This window comes from Carcharhinus amblyrhynchos, chromosome 6 (assembly GCF_965287045.1).
Source record: "Carcharhinus amblyrhynchos chromosome 6, sCarAmb.v2.hapA, whole genome shotgun sequence".
Taxonomy (NCBI): Eukaryota; Metazoa; Chordata; class Chondrichthyes; order Carcharhiniformes; family Carcharhinidae; genus Carcharhinus; species Carcharhinus amblyrhynchos.
In genome coordinates this window covers 36002000-36028595 of record NC_137329.1, presented here as the reverse complement: position 1 = coordinate 36028595, position 26596 = coordinate 36002000, and the positions used below count along the sequence as shown (strand labels likewise).

The 26596-nt window shown below is 41.5% G+C and overlaps 1 protein-coding gene across 3 annotated transcripts in view; it reads right to left on the bottom strand.

Moving 5' to 3' along the window:
- ipo7 (importin 7) overlaps nucleotides 1-26596 on the bottom strand; it is a 76136-nt gene that overhangs the window by 24444 nt on the left and 25096 nt on the right. For all 3 annotated transcript variants that reach the window (XM_080190213.1, XM_080190214.1, XM_080190212.1), the window contains 15 exons: nucleotides 26153-26309; nucleotides 24134-24223; nucleotides 22722-22816; nucleotides 22221-22305; nucleotides 21598-21732; nucleotides 11516-11615; nucleotides 9103-9179; nucleotides 7838-7954; nucleotides 7292-7381; nucleotides 5820-5985; nucleotides 4207-4367; nucleotides 3815-3943; nucleotides 3603-3669; nucleotides 3394-3519; nucleotides 653-750 (listed from right to left, as the gene is read on the bottom strand). In XM_080190213.1, coding sequence (XP_080046339.1) covers nucleotides 653-750; nucleotides 3394-3519; nucleotides 3603-3669; nucleotides 3815-3943; nucleotides 4207-4367; nucleotides 5820-5985; nucleotides 7292-7381; nucleotides 7838-7954; nucleotides 9103-9179; nucleotides 11516-11615; nucleotides 21598-21732; nucleotides 22221-22305; nucleotides 22722-22816; nucleotides 24134-24223; nucleotides 26153-26309 — 1693 coding nt within the window. The remainder of the gene's footprint in view (nucleotides 1-652; nucleotides 751-3393; nucleotides 3520-3602; nucleotides 3670-3814; nucleotides 3944-4206; nucleotides 4368-5819; nucleotides 5986-7291; nucleotides 7382-7837; nucleotides 7955-9102; nucleotides 9180-11515; nucleotides 11616-21597; nucleotides 21733-22220; nucleotides 22306-22721; nucleotides 22817-24133; nucleotides 24224-26152; nucleotides 26310-26596) is intronic.

Below are 26596 nucleotides of genomic sequence, written 5' to 3'. Positions count from 1 at the left end.
AGATAAGTGTGATTTTAACAACAGAGCTCAAAACCATCCAAGCATAGCAGCCCGTTTGATCAGTACCCCATCTACCCACCTTAAAAATTTTCACACTCTCCATAATCTACACACAGCAGCTGCAGTATGTACTATTTATAAGATGCACTGCAACTTGTCCAGCCTTTTTCCTCAACCTTCTAAACTACAATTTCTACCACCTAGAACAAAGGACACAAATACATGAAAAAACCAGCGCGTGCAAGTCAGTCATCATCTTGACCTCGAACAGTATCACCATTCTTTTACTATTGCTGGGACAAAATCCTGCAACCGCCTCTTTTAACAACTCAGGGGATGTACCTTTACTACAAAGATAGCAGAGGTTCAAGAAGACAATTCATCATTACCTCCTGAAATGCAATGATGGCTGGGTAATAAATGATAGTTCTGTCAGCAACATTCAGAGCCCATTAACATATAAAAATTGGATGAAGGAAAAGGGAAGAAGAGGTATGGTAACATAGTGCACTGCGATTCAACCTATTTGTTCACATGCAAAGTAAACACTCATGGACTATTTGTACTTAATGACGTTTCCATGCTGTAAATTGTGTGTGTTTCTATGGCAGGAAAAAGCATTACACAATTACAATGTATGTTAGTGACTCACCTTTTTACACATACTGTAAATCATTTCCAAGTATTTGGTGTCAGATAAAAGTGTATCTGTGTCCACTGTTATATAATTATGCAAGAGAGGCATCATATCTGCAAATTAAAAAAAGCTTTGAACAACCAAATTCAAGGTCATCAGTTTTTTCATTTCCTTAAAAATCAAACAGAAAATTCTACAAATGCAGAAAGATTTGATCAGTATTTGAAAGTTAATAATGCATTTGACATTATTTGAATTCATTTTCATTTCCTACTTGTAAGTTAAAGAAAAAGCAGAATTCTAAAATTTTAGAGGTGTGCTGGAATCAAGGAATTAGAAGTCTGTACTTCACAACTGTCCTCAATGATATTATTTTTGCAGTCAGAATTTCAAGACAGATTAGCAAAGTACTTGTGTACGAAACATTGTGCGTTGGACAATAGTTTCACCTTTTAATTCTATTCTACTCCAAGCAACTCAAGTATCTTGTAATAGGAGAGGAGCATGCTTGTAGAATTATTTCACTTAATAACTCTAAAAGGCTGCAAACAAATATCCTATTTGACTTGGTAGTGTGCTACACGGACAAGTAACAAAACTACAATAACGAAAGATCACAAGATAATGGACCAACTTCTAAATAAAACATAACTTAGAATTGGAGCAGTAGACCACTTAGCCTTCAAACCTGCTCCGCCATTTGAGATGATCATGGCTGATGACTGTAACCCTCAACCCCACATTCCTGCTCATCTGCAATAACCTTTCACCCTCTCGTTAAACAAGAATTTATCTAGTTGTGTCTTAAAAACATGCAAAGACTCTGCTTCCATTGGTTTTTGAGGAAGAAATTTCCAAAGACTCTCAGCCCTGAAAAAAAAATTCTCATTGTCTTAAACAACTCCTTATTTTTAAGGAGTGACTCCAGTTCCAGATTCTACCACAAGAGGAAAAATCCTCCCCACATCCACTCTGTCAGGACCCCTCAGTTTCAATCAAGTCACCTGTTACTCTTCTAAATACTAACAAATACAAGCTTAACCTGTCACAGCACCAGGGTCCCAGGTTCGATTTCTAGCTTGGGTCACTGTGTGGAGTTCGCACATTCTCCCCATGTCTGCATGGGTTTCCTCCAGGTGCTCCGGTTTTCTCCCACAGTCCAAAGGTGTGCATGTTAGGTGGACTGGCCATGTCAAATTGCCTTAGTGTCAAGGAGATTAGCTAGGGTAAATGCGTGGGTTATGGGGATTGTGGTCAGTGCAGACCCGATGCTCTGAATGGCCTCCTTCTGCACTGTAGGATTCTACGAAACTTTCCTCATGATAATCTGTTGATTCCAGGTATTAAACCAATAAATCTTCTCTGAACAGCTGTCAACACATTTACATCTTTCTTTAAATAAACGAACTTATACTAAGCATCCAGATGTGGTCTCACCAGTGTCCTGAACAACTGAAGCATAACACCTCTACTTTTGTAATCAATTCCCCTCACAATAAACTAAACATTCTATTAGCATTCTCAATTACTTGCTGTAACTGTACATGTTTTTTTGAGATTCATGCACGAGGAGCCCATGCCCCTCTACGTCTTAAGAGCTCTGCAATATTTCCCCATTTAGGTAGCGTTTCTTTAATTCTTCCTGCCAAAATGGACTAGTTCACATTTTCTCACTCACTCAACCTATTTTTGAAGCCTTTTTATGACCGCTTCACAATTTACTTTCCCACACATCTTTGTGTTGTCATTAAATTTCACTACTATTGCTTTAGTTCCTTCAACCAAGCCACTTATATGAATTGTAAAAAGTTGAGGTCCCACCACTGAGTCCTGTGGCATACCACTCATTACATCTCATCAACTAGAAAAAGACCCAATTATGCCTATGCCTTAGTTAGCCAATATTCTATCCACATAAATATGCTAGCCCCTTCACCCTGAACTTGTATTTCACACCTTTGATGCAGTACCTTACCAAATGCTAAAACTAAATTAATATCTAATACTGAAAACATCTTTATTGCATTCACTTACACTGGTAATGAGCTTCTTATTCCCCTAATCATTTCCCTTTTCAAATGTTAAACTTGGATTAGGCTGAGATACAATATCACAGCTACTTGCATTCCAAATGTCTACGTGATAGCAGGCTGTATCACAGCCAGTGTACCTTTGCCCTAATCTTCACGTATATATACTTTCCACAAGAGATGACTTGACATTTACCAGAAGAAACCTGATTTTGCGCCAGTTCTAGCAATCCTACCAAAAAAAAACCGAGAACACAAACAAGGGGCTGATGATGTGATCGCCTTTTTGTGTGACGTTTAGGGCAACAATCAACGAACACCAGTAACCTCAAGGATAGGTTTGCTTAAGCTGGTTATGTAACTTCATCCAGGTAAGACTATTAAGGCTGTAAACTTCTCCATGGTTACAATCAGCTAACATCACACACACACACACACACACACACACACACAATTCTACATGGCAGGCTTCTGTAATTGAACATCATGATCAAGAACTTGCAAACAAAGGCAGGCAAGAACAATTGACAGTGTGATTATGAACTTAACTCCATTGACTTGAGGACAACTGTTCCAAATTATTGGACTTTCTTACTTCAACTCATGATAATTGCATCAATATATTCATAGCTATTGGCTATTCACACTTCATTTTTATCAAATTTATTTTGGTAGGCTCCTGATTTCTTGTATGCATTACAAATTTGAACTGTGTCTCTTTCTTACCAGTATAATAGTCAAAACCATCTTGTTGGAAGACCTCAAACACAAGGGGCAAGAGCTGCCACATCTGTAGTGAGACTTGCTGACAAGTCAGACTATGTGCCAAAGACAAGATTTCCTCATAAAATTCTGAAACAGAAGAGCAAGGAATCAATATTTCACTAATGCACAATCCAACTATGCTACCATTGATGAAACAAGACATTACATACCCAACACATGCTGCTGCAAAACTGTTCCAATAACCTGCAAACAGATGCCTTCTAGCTGCTGTGTGATCTAAAGTGGAAGATAGAAGTTTGAAGTCCTATTAGCTAGGTTCAGTAATAGATTTCAAAAACAACAAAACTACATCAAGGTGCAAAACTCTTCAAGAGTTAATACTATATGAACAATCTAACAAATGTTCATCTGAAGAACTAACCTCCTTGTGATCTTCCACAACACTAAGGAGCGTATCAATAGTATTAAGAATTCCCATTGCTGTAACTGCCTTATCATCACTACCCTCTTCATCCGGGCCTGTCTGTATGACTTGATTAAAGGTCATTGCCTAGAATAAAAGCAAAGGCTCCAATCTTAATACAAATTCCTTTACATCAACTTAGGGAATAGTCTGTTTATTAGTTTAGCGTTATCACAATTGAAATAATCAATGGTCCAATTGTACAGAACAAATACTGAGTCAAACATCAGTCATGCACAAAGGGATGTAACATATCGCAAAGGTAGAGTTATCTGGAATTATGTGAAAGTCAGACACAATAAATTATCTTGCAGATGAAATAATACTAACATAACAATCAAACTATTTACCAAATGCTGAGTCATCTCCACTGCGATGGGAGTCACCTCTTCACTATATTCACAAATCATTTTCTGAATCACATTAGTTAAGTCATCATTTTCAGTCTCTCTCACAATATGTAGCAAGGCTTGCATCACAGGTCGAATAAAAGGCTTTATGTACTCCTTGGCTATAAAAGGAAAACAAATGTACAATTTAGTTTTTTTCAGAATGATCTGTTCCACTCAAGAGGTTAAAGACTTAAGACATGTCCGTTATTTGTTCTGCTTCCCCTTTGCCACATAGGCTCACAAGATTAAAAGAAAAATGAGCAAGCTGGTTTCAACTCTTAAAACAACCTAGTATATAATGCAGCTGGAACTAAAGCTACTGTTGACAATTTCTCTCGCATCAGTAGTACTTAATCTCTTCATAAAACCCCAATGTTCTCTAACAACATAACGTCTGGCAATCTACACGTTCCAAACTAAACAATTGGGGAACATTCTTGGCATCACAACGGCCTGCAGTTACAGGATTTCCCAAGCATTTAGGGAGCAAATTTAGGGGCAGCATGGTGGTACAGTGGTTAGCACTGCTGCCTCACAGCACCAGGAATCCGGGTTCAATTCCCAGCTTGGGTCTGTGCAGAGTTTGCACATTCTTCCTGTGTCTGTGTGCGTGTCCTCCGGTTTCCTCCCACAATCCAAAGATTTGCGGATTAAGTGGATTGGTTATGTTAAATTGCCCCTTAGAGTCAGAGGGATTAGCAAAGGTAAATGCAAGGGGTTGTGGGGCTAGGACATGGGTTGGATCACAGTCAGTACAGAGTCAATGGGCCAAATGGCCTCCTGCACTGTAGGGATTCTGTGAATTTTAATCAGCTGACCAATCTGACCCACCACCTGTTTTACACCCCACGATTGCACACTCCATCTTTCAATGATTTCCATTTTTTGGCATTTCATTCTGTTTCATCTATCATCCTTTTTTCTCACTTCCATTTTTCCACCTCTCCATTTCAGCTCTCCTTCTTGCCCCTCCTCCCCACCCACTTCAGGGCAACTGCCATAATCTCCAGGCAGACCCATAACCATCTGTACCTCTGTTCTCCCATTCACGCATTCTGACCACTTTCAGCACCATCTCAGCCTTCTGTTTCCTCATTTACATTCCCTTTGAACTATTCCACCATCCCCCACCCTCAGGATAAATCTCTGCTGATTCTCTGTTCTCGATTCTGACAGAGTCTTCTAGACTCAGAACGTTGGCTCTATTCTCTCCCCACAGATGTTGTCAGGCCTTATGACATATTTCAGCATATTCTGGTTTTGTTTCAGATTGCAGCATCCACAGTATTTTGCTTTTATCTAAATGTCCAACTCACTTGGTGAAGAGCAAGTGTAAAACTCAGGGCAAAAAACATGTACTTCAGCTAACTAGGCCAGTGAAAAAAATTAATTCAATGTTCAGTTAATTTAGAAATATTTAAGGACCACATGTTAAAGGATATTGTATCTATATTGGTAATTCATAACATTTCACTTTGAAATTTCTTTTGAAAATGCCAAAAAAAACAGAAGAGATAAATGCCTCCTTCAATATAGCTTTCATCTTCAAGTTCTGAAAAGGTTTTTATTACCTTTCTCCTGATTACTGATGAGGACCTGAAGTGCTATAGCAGCCTCCACTTTCACAGGCATTTCTTTATCTTCAATCAGGCACCTTCGAGTCAGCTCCAGTGCAGTTTGCAGGTTCTGGTCATTCTTAAACTTAACCTCACAGAAATAATGAAGGACCCAACAAGCCTGAAATGACAAACATCAAATGGGTTTTACAGCCAGTGTTATTAGGCTCCATCTCTTACATTACTTATGGTTAGCGTGGCCAGCTGTTTATTCTGGGAAACCAACTTTAGCTATATACATCAATGATAAGGCTATGTGACTCCATGCATATGTCAGGTAGGCTCAGCTTTTCAAATCTTCAGGTGTGAATACTGGGATTGTTAGTCCTGATAGAGAATGATTACAATACAAGAGATGGCCCCAGAATCTGATTTTGCAATGCCTTTTTCTAGGTGGTTGGAAAATAAGTAACCAAGACATAGTTATCCTGAGCAGATTTCAGAAACTGTACCTCTTGCCATGCTTTAAATGATTAAAAATTAATTGTTGTACGGCTTATACAAATTTGCTACTCAAGACTGCTTTATATAAAAATCATTCGCAAGCTACACTCTGCACCACAATACTTTATGCTCTTGCCGATCAAGCCAGCCCCTGAACACACAAATTATTGTTCAGTGTTACACTCCAGTGGGTTTACAACAGCTCCCCACTAATAGGGAGCTGGCAGCCTGACCCTGCTGGAGTGAAGGCAGGCCACAGAGGGACACCACCCCCCCCTCCCCCTCAAGGCCAGGGGTAAGGGGAGTGCCCCCTGGATGTTGCCAGCTTGGCAATGTCCCAACAGGCATTGGGTAGTGCCAACAGGGCATGGCCTCTGAGGGCAATTGGTGGGTCCCACTACCACTCTGCACTCAGGATTGGCGACATACGTAGGCTGGACAGCGGTACTGTGCAAACATGGGGACTGTAGGGCCAGTGATGGTGAGTTTCTATGCTGGCCAGCAAATTGGGCTGCTGGCAGTACAGGGCCACTGCGCATGCACCACACATGCGCAGTGGGCCGCTCAGCGCTATGCTGCCAGCCTCTCCAGTGGGAACGTCATTGTGATTCTCACTAGTGCATTTTATGATGCAGTGAGTGTGGGAAATCCATATTGAAACTCTCACTGAATGTTCAATTAATTTAAAAATATTTAAGGACCACAATTTTAAAGCTATATTGTATCCTTAACTGCTCTCACAAAAATTGAGTAATGTAGATTCATTCCAAAAATCTTGGTAAAATTTGCAGATAACCCAGCAATAATACAACTGGGCTTGCTTCAGTCTCTCAAGCACTAATTTACTAGGTCTCTGATATTGCTAGTTTGCTTCAGCTCGACACCTTTGTCATTTCTCACCATAACAATTTGATGAAGCATTACATGGAAGCAAGAGGGGACAGGTCAAACCTATATTAGTTTGAATATGTACATGCACTCACCCTTGCTCTCATGTAGCCCAGCTCACTGCTGAACAGTGGAAAGACATGGTTCTGCAACATGAATTCCATCTGATCCTTGTAGATCTTCTTCTGTTACAGGAACAAAAATAGCTGGTTCAACAGATTTAAAATTGAGACCGCACATAGGTCAATTACGTAAAGGCATGAAAAAAGGAATTTTTTTTGTGAATCTGTATCACGTGAATTGTGTACTCCTCTCCAACTGTCTCTTTAGCAACCCAACAGCTGCTATCACAGTCTCCCCTTCAAGGGGACTGTTATAAGTCAACTTCATCAAAACGAATGGACAAACATCTGTTATTAACTTGCCCTTTCCCCACAGAGCATTTGCCGAGATCATTTAATCTGTGAACATGAAGGTGACCACAGGTACTAACTATTCCGCTGCAAAATTTGGAGTTAAAATATACTGCAAAATGCAACCTCACATTTCTAATGTTGAATATTGACGTCCATTCTCCATCAGGAACGAGACAACACACAGTGCTAATATACAATTAAGCAGGTTATCTTACGTATAATCACCTTCAGTAGCACTTCAGCAAGGGAGCCAATCATGTGCAAAGCACCATCTTTCTTCCTAGGATCAACAGTCGGCTCAGTGAGTATTTGGTAACAGAATCCCATTGTTTTTTGCAGCACCTGAAAAAAAGAAGAATCTATGATATTGCAGTGCACAAAAGTGGTAATTAGGTAAACAAATGCATCCATTTAATCCATTCACACAATAAAGCAGAAACAGAAAACTTTAAAGACAAACACTTCTTCCAAGACATACATTTGCAATCATTTCGAAACCTACAGCTACGTTGTGGTTAGTGCAATAGTCCAACAATCGACAAAACTTTCAGTTGGTCAGAAATTCAATGACAGGATCACAGAACTCCAGGGTTCAAATCCCCCTCAGCATTACCTGATGGTGCTTCACTACCCTGCATTAGACAAAACAATTCTGAAAGTATAACAGACAATAATTCAGCTCTGCACTGGAGCTATCAATTCTCACCTGATTTCCCGGCTCTTCCTCTGGAATTCATGTTTTCAATCTAATGTTTGTACAATTCTCTCAAATACATTGACTTGAAACTGAATAAATTAATTTACAGCAAAATCATTTGCTCACAATTTAAAGCATCAAAATGTCAAATATTACTCAAAGCTGAAAGAAACAAAACATATGAAAGGGAAATATCTTTCACTGCCCATGTCCTAAGCCCCCACAAGTTTAACAAAGTTAAGTTACATACCATTTTAATTTTTATTTCTATTTAATTTTTGAAAACAGTTCTTCTAGTAATTCACCTTGTTACTGAACATGCAAAATGCCTGCATGGCCAACAAGATATTTAGGTGGTTACTAATATTTCTTCTGAAGTTCCTGCACTGAAGGCATGTCGGATAGCCCCTTGCACGTGCAGCAAGGCAAAAAAAGTGAACAGGCCCATACATATCGCCTGAGCACATAATTAAGAGTATACTGATGCTCATGACTTCCTAGTTGACTGAATTAGAAACTGAACACTATTGAAATGGCCTTGCAACTCTGCATGATCATATCATTGCAAGTTCCCCTATGACCAATGAGTTTTCAGCTGCAGTACTGAGAAAACAGCATAATATTCTGTGCACACAATCCATGGCCAAGACCTATGCCAGCAAAAAAGGCTCCACAGTAATATTTTTAAATTAGTAGCAAACAAGTAACTGCAGTGTTTTGCTTGGACATTTATTAACAGTAGAATAAAAACTTGACTAATAGTAACATCTAAAAATCACAGCAAAGCACTCACTTCTTTTCTCTTACTGCAGGCCGTGTACAATAATGTCTGAGCTGCTGTTGTTGGTGAGATGAAGTCTTCAAACACATCTATACATAAAACCAAAGAATTACGTATTATAAATTGCAATAGTGATGATTAACTCCCCAAGTGTAAGTTGAACTTTAAATAGTTACATGTAAATCAAATTAGCAACAAAATTTAACCTCAAGATATCTCAAGCCATTATTAGATGACCCAAATTCAAACTGAATTGCAATATTCTTATTATTTGGACATCATTGCTTTCTTCATATTTATTAAATACAATATTCAATAGTTAATCACATCAGCCAAAGTTGACCTAAACAGTGAATGGTGATGGACAATTAAACAACTAATCGGAGGAGAAGGCTTCAAAAACATCCCCATCCTCAGTGAAGGGCAAGCCCAGCATATCAGCGCAAAAGACAAAGGTTGGAACATTTGTAAACACGTTTAGCCAGAAGTGCCGAGTGGATGGCCCATCTCAACCTCCTCCTGAGGTCTGCAAAAGATGTCTTCTTCAGCCAACTCAATTCACTCTAAGTGATAGAACGTGTCATCAACAGTGCTATCAAGCGATACTTACTTAGAAGTGACCTACTCAATGATGTTCAGCTCCTGACCTCAATCCTCATTCCAGCCTTAATTCAAGGAAGTGAGATAAAACTGACTGCATTTGGCCAAATGTAGTATTAAGGAGCCAAGGCAAAATTAAAGTTAATGCAAACCAGAGGAAAATCGCTCTACAGATTGGAGTCAAACCTGGCACGAAGATTGTGCTTTTGGAGATCAATCATTTCACTCCCAGAACATTGTTGCAGGTGTTCCTCAGGACAGTCCCTAAGGTCCAACTATCTTCAACTGTGACATCTTTGACCTTCCCTCTATCTTAAGATCAGAAAGGAGGACCTTCACTGAGACTGTGAAATGTTCAGTACCATTCGCAACTCCTCAGATATTGAAGGAGTCAATGCCCATATGCAACATTCAGACTTGAGAGCAAGTGGCAAGTGACAAGTGTCAGGCAATGAACATTTCCAATTAAGGGGAATCTAAACCATCTCCATGATATTCAATGGCATTTATATCAGAGAATCACCCACTGTTAACATCCTGGGGGTGACTAGTCACCAGAAACTGAGCCAGCCATATAAATTTTGAGGCTTCAGAAGCAAGTCACAGACTGGGAATTCCACTGTGATTAACTCACTTCCTGACTCCCCAAAGTCTGTCCACCATCTACAAGATGCAAGTCAGGAATGTGAATCCTCTCCACTTGCTTTGATGAGTGCAACCCCAACAACACTAGAAGCTCGATGCTATCTAAGACAAAGCAGCCCACCTCATTGGCACCCCATCCACCATCTTTAACACTCCCTTCCTCCACCAAAAAAGCCCACATTGCTGACACTGTACTATATACAAAATGCAATGCAGCAACTTGTCAAGCCTTCTTTGGCAGCATCTTCCAAACTTGTGACCTCGACAACTAGATGGACAAGGATAGCAGATGCAAGGGCACACCATCACCTGCAAGCTTCCCACCAAGCCACACACAACCTTGACTTGCATCTTTGGTCAAAATGCTGGAATTCTCTCCCAAACAATATCTACACCACAGGAGTGCACTGGTTCAACAAGGTGGCTCATCACCACCTTCTCGAGAGCAATTAGGGATAGATAATTAATGCTGGCTGAGCCAACAATGTCCACAGCCTGAGAAAGTAAACCAAAATCATATGGCTCAACACAAAACATATAGGAAATTTATGAATTAAGTCAGGACACAATCATAAATCATTTCAACACTTTAACTGAATAATTTTACCGTTGATTGTTAATTGCTACTATGACTGAAAGTTGATGAGAATCTAAGGGAGGAGATGGGGCTCATGTTGAAAGATGGCGGGGGGGGGGGTGTGTGTGTGTGTGTGTATGTGTGTGTGTGTGTGTGTGTGTGTGTGTGTAAAATCAAGATTCCCCATTCCCGGTCTTAAAAATCTACATCCAATAATTCCTGCTACAAAGAACCTTGTGGTCAGTAGGACTGGCTCTACTATAATCATTTGAGATTGGATAAAAAAAAACTTGCTGCCACTTGCTATCCATGATAAAACAAGTAATGCCAACATGGATAAAATATCCATGATCATTTCATACATGTGGAATAATATCACTGCAAGGAATTAGTACAGAAAGAGGGGGGGAGAGAAAGAACAACCAGAAGTTCAAAGGATACCATGCTAAAATAATCAAAGCCTAATCAAAAGATTTAGTGAGTTGAAGACTGCTAATTTTTACTTTCATTTATTTTTAATAAAGTTTCTGTATCATTATAAATGAACCAATCCATGTTTTTAAATTAACAATCCCACCTGTCAGCCAAAGTAACATCTCTTACCAAATTTCATACGAATATACTCATAAGGATCTTCTTGCCAGAGCTCCTCATCTGCATCTGTATAGCACATCAAGGGGAAGACAACATCTTGTATAATGCCCTACGAACAGCAAACAAAATTTGTATATGGTAACAAGTGATTAGAATAAACTGATATGTCTCAAACTAAAAAGAACATCTGGTTAGGGACAGTTCTCAACTTCAATTTACCATAAAGTGGGATCTTCTGGTCCCACCGAAGTTGACCCCAAACCCCACAGAGGGGAAGGTGAGGCATACAAAAGCTAGCAGATTTTGGTGGGACCGAAAGATCTCACCAGCAGCCAATGGCTCACCACATCCACTGGCATTGATTCTTGATGGGTGCAGTTTCAGAAGTGTTGCAGCCCTTTGATATTTGACCTGGGTGACCATTCTTCATAAGTGTAAGGTCGATGACTGGCTACAGGCTTTCCATCCTGGGATGGCATCAAACTTACTGTTCTCAATACATTTTCCATTCGGAATGACTGCTTTATCTGTAGTAACTTTAACCTTCCATTAGTGTTCCTTGTTCTTAGCTCAAAGACACAAAAGCCAATGGAGCAGCCCTCATACCCCATCCCCAAACTACAAAAATTTGCTTCAGATGCTTTGGCAATCCCACACAACACCATGTACTTATACAGCATCTTTAACAAAAAGGGGTTCCAAGGCTCTTCACAGAACCTTGTAAAATAAAGAAAGACACAAGGCCTTTTAGGAGATTTTTAGTTCGTTGACCAAAAGTTTGGTCAAAGCAGTAGCTTTCAAGAAGTGTGTCATAAAGGAAGAAAGGTAGAAAGATGTAGGGACATTCCAGAGCTTGCTTTAGCATATTGTGCAGCATTCAAATTTGGGATGCACAACAGACTAAAATTAGAGAAGCACAAATATCTTGGAGGGTTGTGGAACTGGCAGAGATTAGAGATAGAGAGGGGCAAGATCATGGAGGGAGCAAGCAGAAGAATTTTAAAGCTAAGATGTTGCTTGACCAGGAACCAATGTGGCTCAGCAAGCCAAGGGGAAGACAGGAAAACAGGACTTGCTGCAAGGTATGGACAGTAGAGTTCTGGATGACTTCAAGCGTACTGAGGGTAGAATGTGGGAGATCAGGCAGGTCAGCATTGACATGGTCAATCTAGGAGGTAACAAAATCATGACTGAGGGTTTCAACAACAGATGAGTTAAGTTAGGGGACAAAGTCAGATGATTGTATGAAGGTGAAAAGAGGCAATCTTAGCAATGGCACAAACATGATTGTTGGAATTTTACCTCAGGATCAAAAGTAACACAAAGGTTGCAAGAGACTTATGGAGTTTAGGGGGTTAATTTATACCTAAAATCTAGTTCTTTCCCTTTAATTTAGTGAACTAAAGATTACTCACAGCGAAGTTTATTCCAATTTTGTTCTCAAGGTGCAGCTGGTTGATTATGTAGTATGCTTAGCTGGTTTTCAGAACCTGAATCACTCGTTTTTCAACAACTTTAAAATGGGTTGTTCAATGTTGCATGGTCAGGAAGGATGGGCAAAAAGGAAGAGAGGGCATTTCACCAACAATAAGGGATCTGTATATTAGTAAGGGAGGATCTCAGATTGCAAGAACAAAACATGGAATCGATTTGGGTAGAGCAGAGAAATAGCATGGGGATGCAAACACTGCTAAGAACTGTTTATAGGCCGTGAAACAGTGATGATACTGTGGGTCATGGTATTAAATCAGTAGATTAGAGAAGTATGTAGCACGGGTACATGCAATCACAAGTGACTTCACTTTGCAGATAGACTGCATAAAGACTGCAAGGAACTATAATGGTGACTGGGGTCACCACTGCAGATGTCAGAGCAGCTTTCTTGAAGGTCAACCCACAGAAAGCAATTGAACCAGATGGGGTATCCAGCTGTGCACTCAGATCCTGCACAGATCAGACGGAGGTATTCACAGACATCTTCAACCTCTCTTTACAACAATCTGAGGTCTCTATCTGCTTCAAGACGACGACCATCATCCCAGTATCCAAGAAAAACCAAGCAGCTATCGGCTGGTGGCTCTGACAGCCATCATTATGAAGTGCTTCGAAAGGTTAGTCATGACAAGTCAATTCCAGCCTCCCAGACTTCCTAGATCCACTAGTTTGCTTATCACCACGACAGGTCCACAGCAGACGCCATTTCCCTGGCCCTGCACTCAACCCTGGAACACCTAGATAACAAGGACACCTATGTCAGACCCCTATTTAGTGACTACAGCTCAGCCTTCAACACTTGTCCCCACGAAACCCATCTTCAAACTCCGTGTCCTGGGCCTCGGCACCTCTTTGTGACTGAATCCTGAATTTCCTAACTCTCAGGCTACAATCAGTAAGGACATAGAACATAACAGCGCAGAACAGGCCCTGCAGCCCACGATGATGCACCAACCAGTTAAAAAACAATGACCCTCTAACCTAAACCAAACCCTTACCATCCATAAACCTATCCACGGATCTCTTAAACGTCCCCAAACTAGGCGCATTTACAACTGCAGCAGGCAGGGCATTCCAATCCCTCACCACCTTCTGGGTAAAGAACCTACCCCTGACATCCGTCCTATAACTACCACCCCTTAATTTAAAGCCATGCCCCCTCGTGCTAGCTTTCTCCATCCGAGGAAAAAGGCTATCACTGTCCACCCTATCCAAACCTCTAATCATCTTATATGTTTCAATAAGGTCCCCTCGCAGCCACCTTCTTTCTAACGGAAACAACCTCAAATCCCTCAGTCTCTCCTCATAGGACCTCCCCTCCATACCAGGCAACATCCTGGTAAACCTCCTCTGCACCCTCTCCAAAGCCTCCATGTCCTTCCTATAATGTGGGGACCAGAACTGCACACAATACTCCAAGTGCGGACGCACCAGAGTTTTGTACAGTTGCAACATGACGCTGCGGCTCCTAAATTCAATCCCCCTACCAATAAACGTCAAGACACCATAAGCCTTCCTAACAACCCTACCTACTTGATTCCCAACTTTCAGGGATCTATGTACACATACACCCAGATCCCTCTGTTCATCCACACTATTCAGAGTCCTACCGTTAGCCCTATACTCTACACATCCGTTATTCCTGCCAAAGTGAATTACCTCACACTTTTCCGCATTAAACTCCATCCTCCACCTCTCGGCCCAGCTCTGCAACTTGTCCAAGTCTCCCTGTAGACTAAGACACCCTTCCTCACTATCAACCACACCTCCGACTTTGGTGTCATCAGCAAATTTACTAATCCACCCAGCTATACCTTCATCCAGATCATTTATAAAAATTACAAACAGCAGTGGCCCCAAAACAGATCCTTGAGGCACACCACTCGTAACTGCACTCCATGTCGAATACTTACCATCAACCACCACCCTCTGTCTCCTATCCACCAGCCAATTCCTGATCCAATTTCCTAAATCACCCTCAATCCCATACATCTGCAATTTCTGCAGAAGGCTTCCATGGTGAACCTTATCAAACGCCTTACTAAAGTCCATATATACACGTCAACTGCCTTACCCCCATCCACCTCTTTGGTCACTTTCTCAAAAAACTCAATAAGGCACTCAATAAGTAAGGCACGACCTACCCTCCACAAAACCATGCTGACTATCTCTAATCATTTCATTACTCTCCAAATAACTAGAAATCCTATCCCTAATAATTTTTTCTAAAACCTTGCCCACAACAGAAGTAAGACTCACCGGTCTATAATTCCTGGGGAAGTCTCTGTTCCCCTTCTTAAACAATGGGACAACATTCGCTAACCTCCAATCTTCTGGCACTATACCGGTGACCAACGACGACCTGAAGATCAGAGCCAGAGGCTCTGCAATCTCCTCCCTTGCCTCCCAGAGAATCCTAGGGTAAGGACAGGCAACAACACCTCCTCCATAATCATCGTCAACTCCGGTGCCCCACAAAGCTGTGTTCTCAGCCCCTACTATAAGAACATAAGAAGTAGGAGCAGGAGTAGGCCATCTAGCCCCTCGAGCCTGCCCCGCCATTAAATAAGATCATGGCTGATCTGTCATGGCTCAGTTCCACATTCCCGCCCTCTCCCCATAATCCCGCCCTTAATCCCCTTGCCTATCAAAAACCTATCAACCCGCGTCTTAAAAATATTGAGCGAGGCAGCCTCCACCACTTCAACGGGCAGAGAATTCCAGAGATTCACCACCCTTTGAGTGAAGAAGTTCCTCCTCAACTCCGTGCTAAATTGCCCCCCCTTTATCCTGAGGCTGTGCCCTCTAGTCCTACTGTCCTTTGAGTGGGAAGAGCCTCTCCACCTCTATCCTATCCATCCCATTCAACATCTTATACGTCTCAATGAGGTCTCCCCTCATTCTTCTAAACTCTTAACGAGTACAAGCCTAGTTTATTCAGCCTCTCCTCATAGCTCAACCCCCTCAACTCCGGAATCAGCCTAGTAAACCTCATCTGCACTCCCACCAAGGCCAAAATATCCTTGCGTAAGTGCAGCGGCCAAAACTACACACAGTACTCCAGCTGCGGCCTCACCAGTGCCCTATACAGCTGCAGCAAGACCTCCCTACTTTTATATTCAATCCCCCTCGCTATGAAGGCCAGCATCCCATTCGCCTTCCTGACCACCTGCTGCACCTGCAGGCTGGGTTTTTTTGTGACTCATGCACAAGGACCCTGAGGTCCCTCTGCACCATCACATGCTGCAGTTTTTCGCCACATAAGTAATAGTTCTTCCTACCATTATTCCTACCAAAGTGGACAACCTCACATTTGCCAGTTCCTGGCCCATTCGCCCAGCCTATCTAGATCCTTCTGCAGACTCTCCACACTCTCCGCACAATTTGCCGTTCCACCAATCTCAGTGTCATCAGCAAATTTCGACACCATACACTCGGTTCCCTCCTCCAGATCATCTATATAAATGGTGAATAGCTGAGGCCCCAGCACTGACCCCTGAGGCACTCCACTAGTCACCAACCGCCAATCCGAATAGCACCCATTAACCCCCACTCTCTGCCTCCTATTTGACAGCCAATCCTATATCCACGCTAACACCCTACCCCCAACTCCATGCCCCCTGACCTTCTGCAATAACCTCTTGCGAGGCACCTTGTCAAACGCCTTCTGAAAATCAAGAAAGACCACATCCACCGGCTCTCCTCTATCCACCGCCCTAGACACATCCTCATAGAACTCCAATAAATTCGTCAGACACGACTTCCCCTTAACGAAACCGTGCTGCGTCTGCTCTACCAAACAATTCTCCTCAAGATGCCTCGCTATTTTCTCCTTGATCACGGATTCTAACATTTTTCCTACAACAGACGTTAAACTAACCGGCCTGTAATTCCCCGCCTTTTGCCTGCCACCCTTCTTAAACAACGGCGTAACATTAGCCGTTTTCCAATCTTCCGGCACTTCCCCAGAATCCAACGACGTTTGGAAAGTAATCACCAAGGCATCCACTATCACCTCCGCCATTTCCTTCAGCACCCTTGGATGCATTCCATCCGGGGCTGGGGACTTGTCCACAATCAGTCCCTCCAGTCTGTCGAGAACCACCTCTCTAGTAACAATAATTTCATTCAGCCCTCCATTCCTACCATCTTTCCATCGCTAACACCCAGCAAATTATTCACGTCCTCCTCTGTGAAGACCAAAACAATAAAGTTATTCAGGGCCTCAGCCATTTCCCGATCCCCTACCACTAAGTCCCCCCCTCTCATCCTCTAAGGGTCCAACGTTCACCCTAGCCAGCCTCTTCCTTTTTATGTATTTATAAAAACTCTTGCTACCCTTTTTTATATTAAGCGCTAGCCCAGCTTCATAGTTTATCCTACCCTTCTTTTCAATTTCTTTGTCAGTCGCTGGATTCCGGGGAAGTGCCGGAAGATTGGAAAACGGCTAATGTTACGCCGTTGTTTAAGAAGGGTGCCAGGCAAAAGGCGGGGAATTATAGGCCGGTTAGTTTAACGTCTGTTGTAGGTAAACATGTTAGAATCCGTCATCAAGGAGAAAATAGCGAGGCATCTTGAGGGGAATTGCTTGATAGAGCAGACGCAGCACGGTTTCGTTAAGAGGAAGTCGTGTCTGACAAATTTACTGGAGTTCTATGAGGATGTGTCTAGGGCAGTGGATAGAGGAGAGCCGGTGGATGTGGTCTTTCTTGATTTTCAGAAGGCATTTGACAAGGTACCTCACAAGAGGTTACTGCAGAAGGTCAGGGGGGATGGAGGTGGGGTAGGGTGTTGGCATGGATAGAGGATTGGTTGTCAAATAGGAGGCAGAGAGTGGGGGGTCAATAGGTGCGATTCGGATTGGTGGTTGGTGACTAGTGGAGTGCCTCAGGGGTCAGTGCTGGGGCCTCAGCTATTTACCATTTATACAGATGATCTGGAGGAGGGAACCAAGTGTATGGTGTCAAAATTTGCTGAAGACACCAAGATTGGAGGAACGGCAAATCGTGCAGAGGGTGTGGAGAGTCTGCAGAAGGATCTAGATAGGCTGGGCGAATGGGCCAGGAGCTGGCAAATGGAATTTAATGTTGGCAAGTGCGAGGTGGTCCACTTTGGTAGGAATAATGGTAGGAAGGACTATTACTTACGTGGCGAAAAACTGCAGCAGGCGACGGTGCAGAGGGACCTCGGGGTCCTTGTGCATGAGTCGCAAAAACCCAGCCTGCAGGTGCAGCAGGTGGTCAGGAGGGCGAATGGGATGCTGGCCTTCATAGCGAGGGGGATTGAATATAAAAGTAGGGAGGTCTTGCTGCGGCTATATAGGGCATTGGTGAGGCCGCAGCTGGAGTACTGTGTGCAGTTTTGGTCGCCGTACTTACACAAGGATATTTTGGCCTTGGTGGGAGTGCAGAGGAGGTTTACTAGGCTGATGCCGGAGTTGAGGGGGTTGAGCTACGAGGAGAAGCTGAATAAACTAGGCTTGTACTCGTTAGAGTTTAGGAGAATGAGGGGAGATCTCATTGAGACGTATAAGATGATGAATGGGATGGATAAGATAGAGGTGGAAAGACTCTTCCCGCTCAGAAAGGATAGTAGGACTAGGGGGCACAGCCTCAAGATAAAGGGGGGGTGCGGTTTAGAACGGAGTTGAGGAAGAACTTCTTCACTCAAAGGGTGGTGAATCTCTGGAATTCTCTGCCCGTTGAAGTGGTGGAGGCTACCTCGCTAAATATTTTTAAGATGCGGGTTGATGGGTTTTTGATAAGAGAGGGGATTAAGGGTTATGGGGAGAGGGCGGGAATGTGGAACTGAGCCACGACAGATCAGCCATGATCCTATTGAATGGCGGGGCAGGCCCGAAGGGCCAGATGGCCTACTCCCGCTCCTATTTCTTATGTTATGTTCTTTGCTGACATTTAAACCTCTCCCAATCCTCTTCTCGCCCACTACTCTTAGCTACTCTAAACGCATCCGCTTTTAATTTAACACTTTCCTTCACCTCCTTCGTTATCCACGGCTGATTACCTCTCCTCCTCCAATCCTTTTTAACCATCGGAATAAATTTCTGCTGAGCACCAAGAAAGATCTCCTTAAAGATCCTCCACTGCTCCTCAGCAGACCTACCTTCCAACACACTCCCCCAAGCAACATTCGCCAATTCCTCTCTTATCCTAACATTCTCCCCTCTGTTCAAACAAAGGACACATGTCCGGGAACCCACTTTCTCCTCCTCCATCTGCATTAGAAACTCCACCATACAACGATCACTCTTCCCAAGAGGATCCTTCACCGCAAGTTCCCTAATTCTACCCGCCTCATTACATTAACACCAGATCCAAGATAGCTAGCTCCCTCATCGGCTCCAAAACACAGTTCGAGGAAACTATCCCAGCAGCATTCCAAGAACAACTCCTCGAGCCCACCGCGTCCAACATGGGTCGACCAATCAATATGTAGATTGAAATCCCCCATAATTACCGCCGTCCCATTCCTGCACGCCGCATTTATTTGCGCGTTAACAGCCCGCCCCACCTCCAGATCATTATTCGGGGGCCTATAAACGACACCCACCAGCGTCCTCCTCCCTTTGCTGTTCCTAATCTCCACCCACAACGATTCCACGTTCTGCTCTTTGGTTCCTATATCATCCCTTACTACCACCCTGATGCTATCCTTAATCAGCAGAGCTACGCCCCCCCCCTTTTTCCCCCTGCTTATCCTTCCTAAATACTTGATACCCTTGGACATTCAGCTCCCAGTCCCTGTCACCTTGCAGCCACGTCTCTGCAACGGCCACCAGATCATGTCCATTTGTGCTGATCTGCGCCACCAGCTCATCCATTTTATTCCGAATGCTTCGTGCATTCAGATAAAGTGCCTTCATCCCAGCCTTCACCTGTACCCTATTTGCCAGAACGCCACCAACCATACTCATGCCCCCTACTCCTTTTATTATACTATATTTCTTATACACCTATGACTGTGTGGCCACATTCCCCTCGAATTCAATTTCAGGTTTGTTGACGACACCACTGTAGCGGGTCGGATCTCAATGACGAGATAGAGTACAGGAATGAGATAGAGAATCTGGTGAACTGGTGTGGTAACAATAATCTCTCCCTCAATGTCAACAAGACGAAGCAGATTGTCACTGACTTCAGGAAGCAAACATGCCCCTGTCTACATCAATGGGGCGAAGCAGAAAGGGTCGAGAGTTTCACATTTTTAGGTGTCCACATCACCAACAACCTGAAGTGGTCCCCCGTGCTGACACTATAATTAAGAAAGCCCACCAACACCTCTACTTTCTCAGAAGATTAAGGAAATTTGGCAAGTCAGCTACGACTTTTACAGGTGCACCATAAAAAGCATTCTCCCTGGTGATATCACAGCTTGGTATGACTCCTGCTCTGCCCAAGACCGCAAGAAACTACAAAAGGTTGTGAATGTAGCCCAATCCATCACACAAACCAGCCTCCCATCCCTTGACTTTGTCTACACTTCTCGCTACCTTGGCAAAGCAGCCAGTATAATCAAAGAGCCCATGCACCCTGGATATTCTCTCTTCGAGACAGTGAGGTAGAACTGTGTGTTGTCCTTGTACGTACAAAAACCAGCACTGCCTTCCAATGATATCACTGAGAAGTAGCATGCGGATAAGAAACAGGGGGTGGATTCTAAGAATGGAACGAGGTGTGCACGCACACACATAGTTCAATTTCTTTAAAAATTAGTGACAATTTTCAAATTTTCCAAATACATGCAATATCATATGGAGAAGCAGCTCAAATTTTCATTTTAGGATTAACCAATATCATCCATGCCAAATTACAATGCATAACATGTAAATGAGATGAATTGAAATTTGAAATTTTTCTAAAGCTTCCCAATTACTGCACTAAAAGCAATGGGTACCTGAGCAATTCTCAGACTTTACCAAATTAGCTGACAACACAAAACCTACAATTAGTACCACTTTCGCTAGATGGGTTTTTATTGGAGGTGGGGGAAGAGAAAGAAGTAGAAAGGAAGATGTAGCAATCCAAATTTTCATTCATGTTTAACATCCTTGTATTTTATAATTTTGCATCAGCTTAGAAATAGTGAAAAGTATCCGATGGTATCACTGTCAAGTTAAAAAAATATTTTGACTCGGCTGTTATCGCCCCAACCAGTTAAAAATCTGACTAATAATCATACATGAATAACAGTCATTCAGGTGAAACATCCAGTGGCAACCAACGTCCACAAGACCAGCACATTTACAAAGAGTCAACAGCTTCAAAGTGGGTAATGAACCAGGCAATTCCACTGAGAAGTCGTTTGGTTTCAGTCAACTAATAAGTTGTAGGTTATGAACTTGCATAAACATGAAAGAAGACTCTTGGGCAGATCCTAATAACAGCATTGTTAAACCAATTAAACTACAGAAAGGAAGAACTGCTAACTTAAAACAAATTAATCTCTTTGTAATATTTTAGACCATAAAGGCATAGCAGCAGAAGTAGGCCATTCTGCCCATCAAGTTTTCGATATAACACTGCTCAATTTTCTTGGCAAAACACAGTAAACTAACTCAACATTACAAGCAGTCTCACCTGAATATGAGGTTTCAGGTTTTTCCAGGTGACAGCATGAGCAACACCCTGGTTAATGTAGTTCAGTGTTTGCTGCAATACTCGAGGAGCCACATATTGCTTTTCTTTGTACTGATACAAAACTTTCAAAAGCACCTGTAACAAGATATACTGAGTTAAGGACTAGCTTACACATACACACAAAAATAGCTGGATCAAGGAACTGAAATACACGGCCTACACACACAAGTGGCAGCACAGTTCCACAGTGTTACTATAATCACTCATCGTCTTGGATTTCTTGCTGGCAACAACCATGACTTAAAACATCTCACATAAATTAGTATTGAGTTATAACAGTTAAGTGGAGCAATAACCCTGTAAGATATTTCAATCCCACACTCAGCTTTACTCCAAAAACAGCTGTTCTGGAAATAGTTACAGCTAAAGGTGTGGAAATGAATATTCCATCAAGCAATAATTATAAATTTGTCATAGAAAAATGATAAATCTGTATACTAGACAATCCAGTCCTCCCCATTTTCTAAGCTGAAAGCAAAAGTATGGGTGTCAAGACAGTAAGGCTCAAAACAGACAGGAGCATATTAATGCCAGTCAGGAAATGCACAGAAATGATACTATACCTGCTGGATACTGACAGCGTAACCTTTGAGAAAAACATCAGCAAATTCATTGTATTCTTTGGAAACGTTACCCGGACTGCCATATCTGGTAGAGAGAAATATATTTCAGTTGTCATTTATTGAAACATTTGAAGTTTTAGTTTTGCATTTGAAGTTTCACAGTTATTACCCATTTGGGGAAGCCATGAGTAAGGATAGCTTCAGAATTTTGGCTTTTGATCACTATATATTAACTCCTGCCGGGAATGTTTAAGCATGTACACTGGACGAGGTCAGAATTCACTCAGCTCAAATGCTTCCATGCTTCAACAGCTAGCCAACACCCAACATGCAGTCTCTCATCAAAAAAAATGGACAAATGACCAAGGTAGTGGGTGACATTTATGGAACAAACCACCACCTAGAAGTTACACATTCAGGAACATTAGGTGGGGCTTATAAATGAGAAAATTAAGTTGTTCGACTTATTCTAAAAATTACAAACCAATGAAAAATGTTCACCTTTCGAACAATCTAGCCAAGATGTGCAAAGCCCATTTTTTACATTTCCACCAAGGGAGCTCAGGTCGATCATCTTCATCAACTTGAAGAGTTTCCTTTAAATAAACACAAATTCAAAAGTGAAAATTTTCTGAACACATACCACCAGAAATGCGTATTAACAGCACTACGGGTTCACAAAACTTGTATTATAAATATGAACAAAGAAACTAATGATAGAAATACTTTCCAAGAAATGAACACAGACACAAAACATACATAGCTTTTAATCAGGATACCAATCTCAAGCTAAGTACTGGCAATTGGTCAGATTTGCATGTATTGACCAAGTCATCATTATGATGCAGGTATGCTGAGATGTCTTGCCTGCGTAGAGCTTTAGAAATTTAAAACCAATTACAGAGAACAATCTGTAACATACAAAACAAGTAATTTTCCGTGAATGGCAGAGGTAAGCAAATGTAATTTAGGAACGGTCTAAAGTAAAATATAGCACTTGAAACTGTTGGAAGTACATCAGCGATACGAATGCAAGAAAAGGAAAAGGTTAAAGCTTTTAAAGTTGCACATATTACGAGTATAAGACCAAGTTAAAATTTTGGTTTAGAAACAGTAATGTAAATAGTAGTCAATGCTATTTATCTGGAAAGCAAATATCTACCATATTTTTATTTTTCTGACAATATTTCAAGTACATTTTTTTTTAAAAATTGCAACATTACCTCCCAGAATATCACAATTCAACTTCTACCCATTAAAAGAATCAATCACAGAATGCTTAAAACACAAAAGGCAGTTATACCCATGCTGGCCTCCTGCGACAGCAACTCAGCTAATCCCATTACCTTGTCTTTTGCCAATGTCCTCCAAATTGTTGCTCTTCAGGTGCTAAGTCAATTCCCTTTTGAAAGCAACAATTGAATCTGCCTCCAGCACACTCGCAATGTCGTGCATTTCAGATCCTAACCACTCGCTTACAGAAGTCCATCTTCATTCATCCAAAAGTTCATTGGCAAAAGACCAACTAATCAGCTCGAATTGATCCTTTAGTTTTCAATTCTTCCATCAATGGGAAGTGTCTCTGTCCAACTACTGGTGGAGAACAACTAGATTGTTCTTGATTTTGAAACCTCTATCAAATCTTCTCTCAACCTTCTCTTCTCCAAAGAGAACAGCACCAGCTTCTACAATTTATCCATTTCACAGGAGTTATTTTAAAAACCTTCCAAGCTTCTTTGAAACTTAATTCCCCAATTCTTCATGTCCTTAAAGCAGAATCACGCCACATGTTTAATTATTGTGCTTCATCTTTACTCATTTTCTACATTATTTGGTTATGAGGATGCAAACTTCCAGCTCTTATATTTAATTAATCAATACTCTCGAAAGAGAGGGCACAAAAAAAAACTTACTGGAGGAACATCCCTATCAACTACAGTTTTGAGTATTTCCATCCATTCCGTGAGGTTTTGCTGGCTTATCAGCTCCAACGGTAGGGTATACTGTAGGAAGGAAACATACTTCAATGAACAAGAAAATATGAAGTTCAGCTTACTTGAAAATAAAAGTCTGCCTGCATAATTTAGCAAAAACTAATCAAGAATTCAGCAAATTATTTCATGCCATAATGAAGACTGACCAATTCTAATTACAGCAGTTAAGATCTAGTACAACCAACTGTAAACACTAATAAATGGGACAAAATTTGACCCTTGGCGTACTCCAACGTTTGGAGCCATGTTAACAGCAGGTTCATATCTGAACAATGCACATTCACACTATTCTTCATATAGCAGGTTCCCCAGTTTTAGCTATGACATCACGGAGGGACAATCAAGTGAACTGGCATTTCAAAACAGATACAGAACGAAACAGCAAGACGTCAACCTGCAAAATAACTTCTCAACAGCAGTGGAAGAAGCAGAACGATGCATTATATGTGGAAGAAAACCAATTGGCACAGTGTGAGAAGTCCAAGTGGGTTGAGACTATATTGTTGCTGTTCAACAGAAATTACTGACGAACCACAAGCTTAGTTACGACAATCCATTTTACTACAAAAGTACACACAGTAATGGTACACTCAGCAACACACGCCAGAAACAGCCTTATTCTCTATAACACACACCTCTGGGATGCTGCTGTCCTTTCACATGACCTGCCTTGTTGAAGACATTCGTTATTAGTTGAGCTTTTCTCTGCTGGACTAGAGCAATTATAACTGATCAAACTGACAATGATTATAGCTCGCATCAACATTGAATGCTCCCGGTTTTCCAATGGTGCCAAAAAGTAGCATTATATGCCATTTTAGCAGACAACCAATAAGAACCAATGAAGTAACATTATATCAAATTTTAAAGCAGAGATCTTTTAACCCAACAGATCTGTACTGATGTTCTTGCATTACACGAGTCCCTCTAACTTTATTTCATCCCACCCTAACATATCCTTCCATTTCTTTCTCCATCATGCACTTATTTAGCTGCTCCTTAAATCTATACTAATAGTTTCAAACAATTCAAAAATAGCCATGTTTTTCATCGTACAATCTTATCAAGATGGTTAAAGAAAATAAGCATAGGCTATGTGAATACAATCAATGAGATCACATGACATCTGTACAATTTTCTAATCAAAAACAGTCACATCAGAATTCCCAATTAGCCACCTGCAGTCAGTGGTTAACGTATCACACAAAGTCAAATTTAACCTTGTTCTGGAGTTAAACGATCCTTCTCAACTTCAGATTCCATTGCATCTCCAAACAACTTTCTCTCCTGTGATGAAGGGGATGCAATGGCATCAGCACCACCTAGACTGACAACCTTAATTGCTCACATCAATCTCCCAAAAAAAGTAGCAAGGCAAAATTAACATTCACAAAGAACACACAAGATGCTCATTGAATACTCCATCATGTTACATACAGATAGCCTATACTGATACAAGGCTCAATTCAAAGCAGCCCTTTGTTTCCAGGAAATGGATTTGCAGATCTCCCGAATTACATGGAGAGTCTGATAGAAGGCAAGGTATGATGGTCGGTTGACATATTGGTACTAGTGATATGAATAGGAGTCTTCCGTATTGCGGTTCTTCTACAAGAATCATGTACTCAACTTGCAGAGCAAGGATACAAGTGTCACAATTACAAACAGTTATGTCCACCAGCAAGATCACTGGACTTGACACTTGGTTTCAGAATCTCTGCAAGATAAATTTGCATTTAATTGACAACTAACAGATATTCCAAAAACACAAAGTTGGCACCCATGTAAACTCAACAGTGACTGAGCTTACTTTTAAGCATTTTGTAAGCTCCTCAAACTTAGGTGTAGCACAATCATGTTCAAAGACAGCCTTAATGGCAAGGGAACTAGTGCACACAGTATTGAGTACAGACAACAGTTTATTTTGCATTATAATACCTGAACAAGTGCATAGAAAATTTTGAAGATCTGTTTTTGGATAAGGACAGAGTGGTCTGAAGGATCAGAGAGAAGTTGGACAAAACGATCTTTCATCATCGGCAAAAAATGCTGCATAGCTGCCACCAATGGGCTCCGTTCCTCTGGTTTCTTGTACCTGTGTACATAAAATATGTGAACTACAATCAAAATAAAAATTTTCCTACATTTCAATTGCACACTCTTTCACTGAGGCATATGTTAGGCACATGCATTAGTTCCCCTGCTCAGATTGTTTTCTAAACCAGTGTGAAGTTGCAGTCCTATCTGCGATTAACTAAGCCACTTCAGGGCACAATGATCTACCACATCAGTAATTTCAGTGACCTATAGTCAAGGTACTGACAAGTTTTGAACACTTAATTTTCAAACCATTTTTCTTTCGCATTCAACACTAAAATTCTC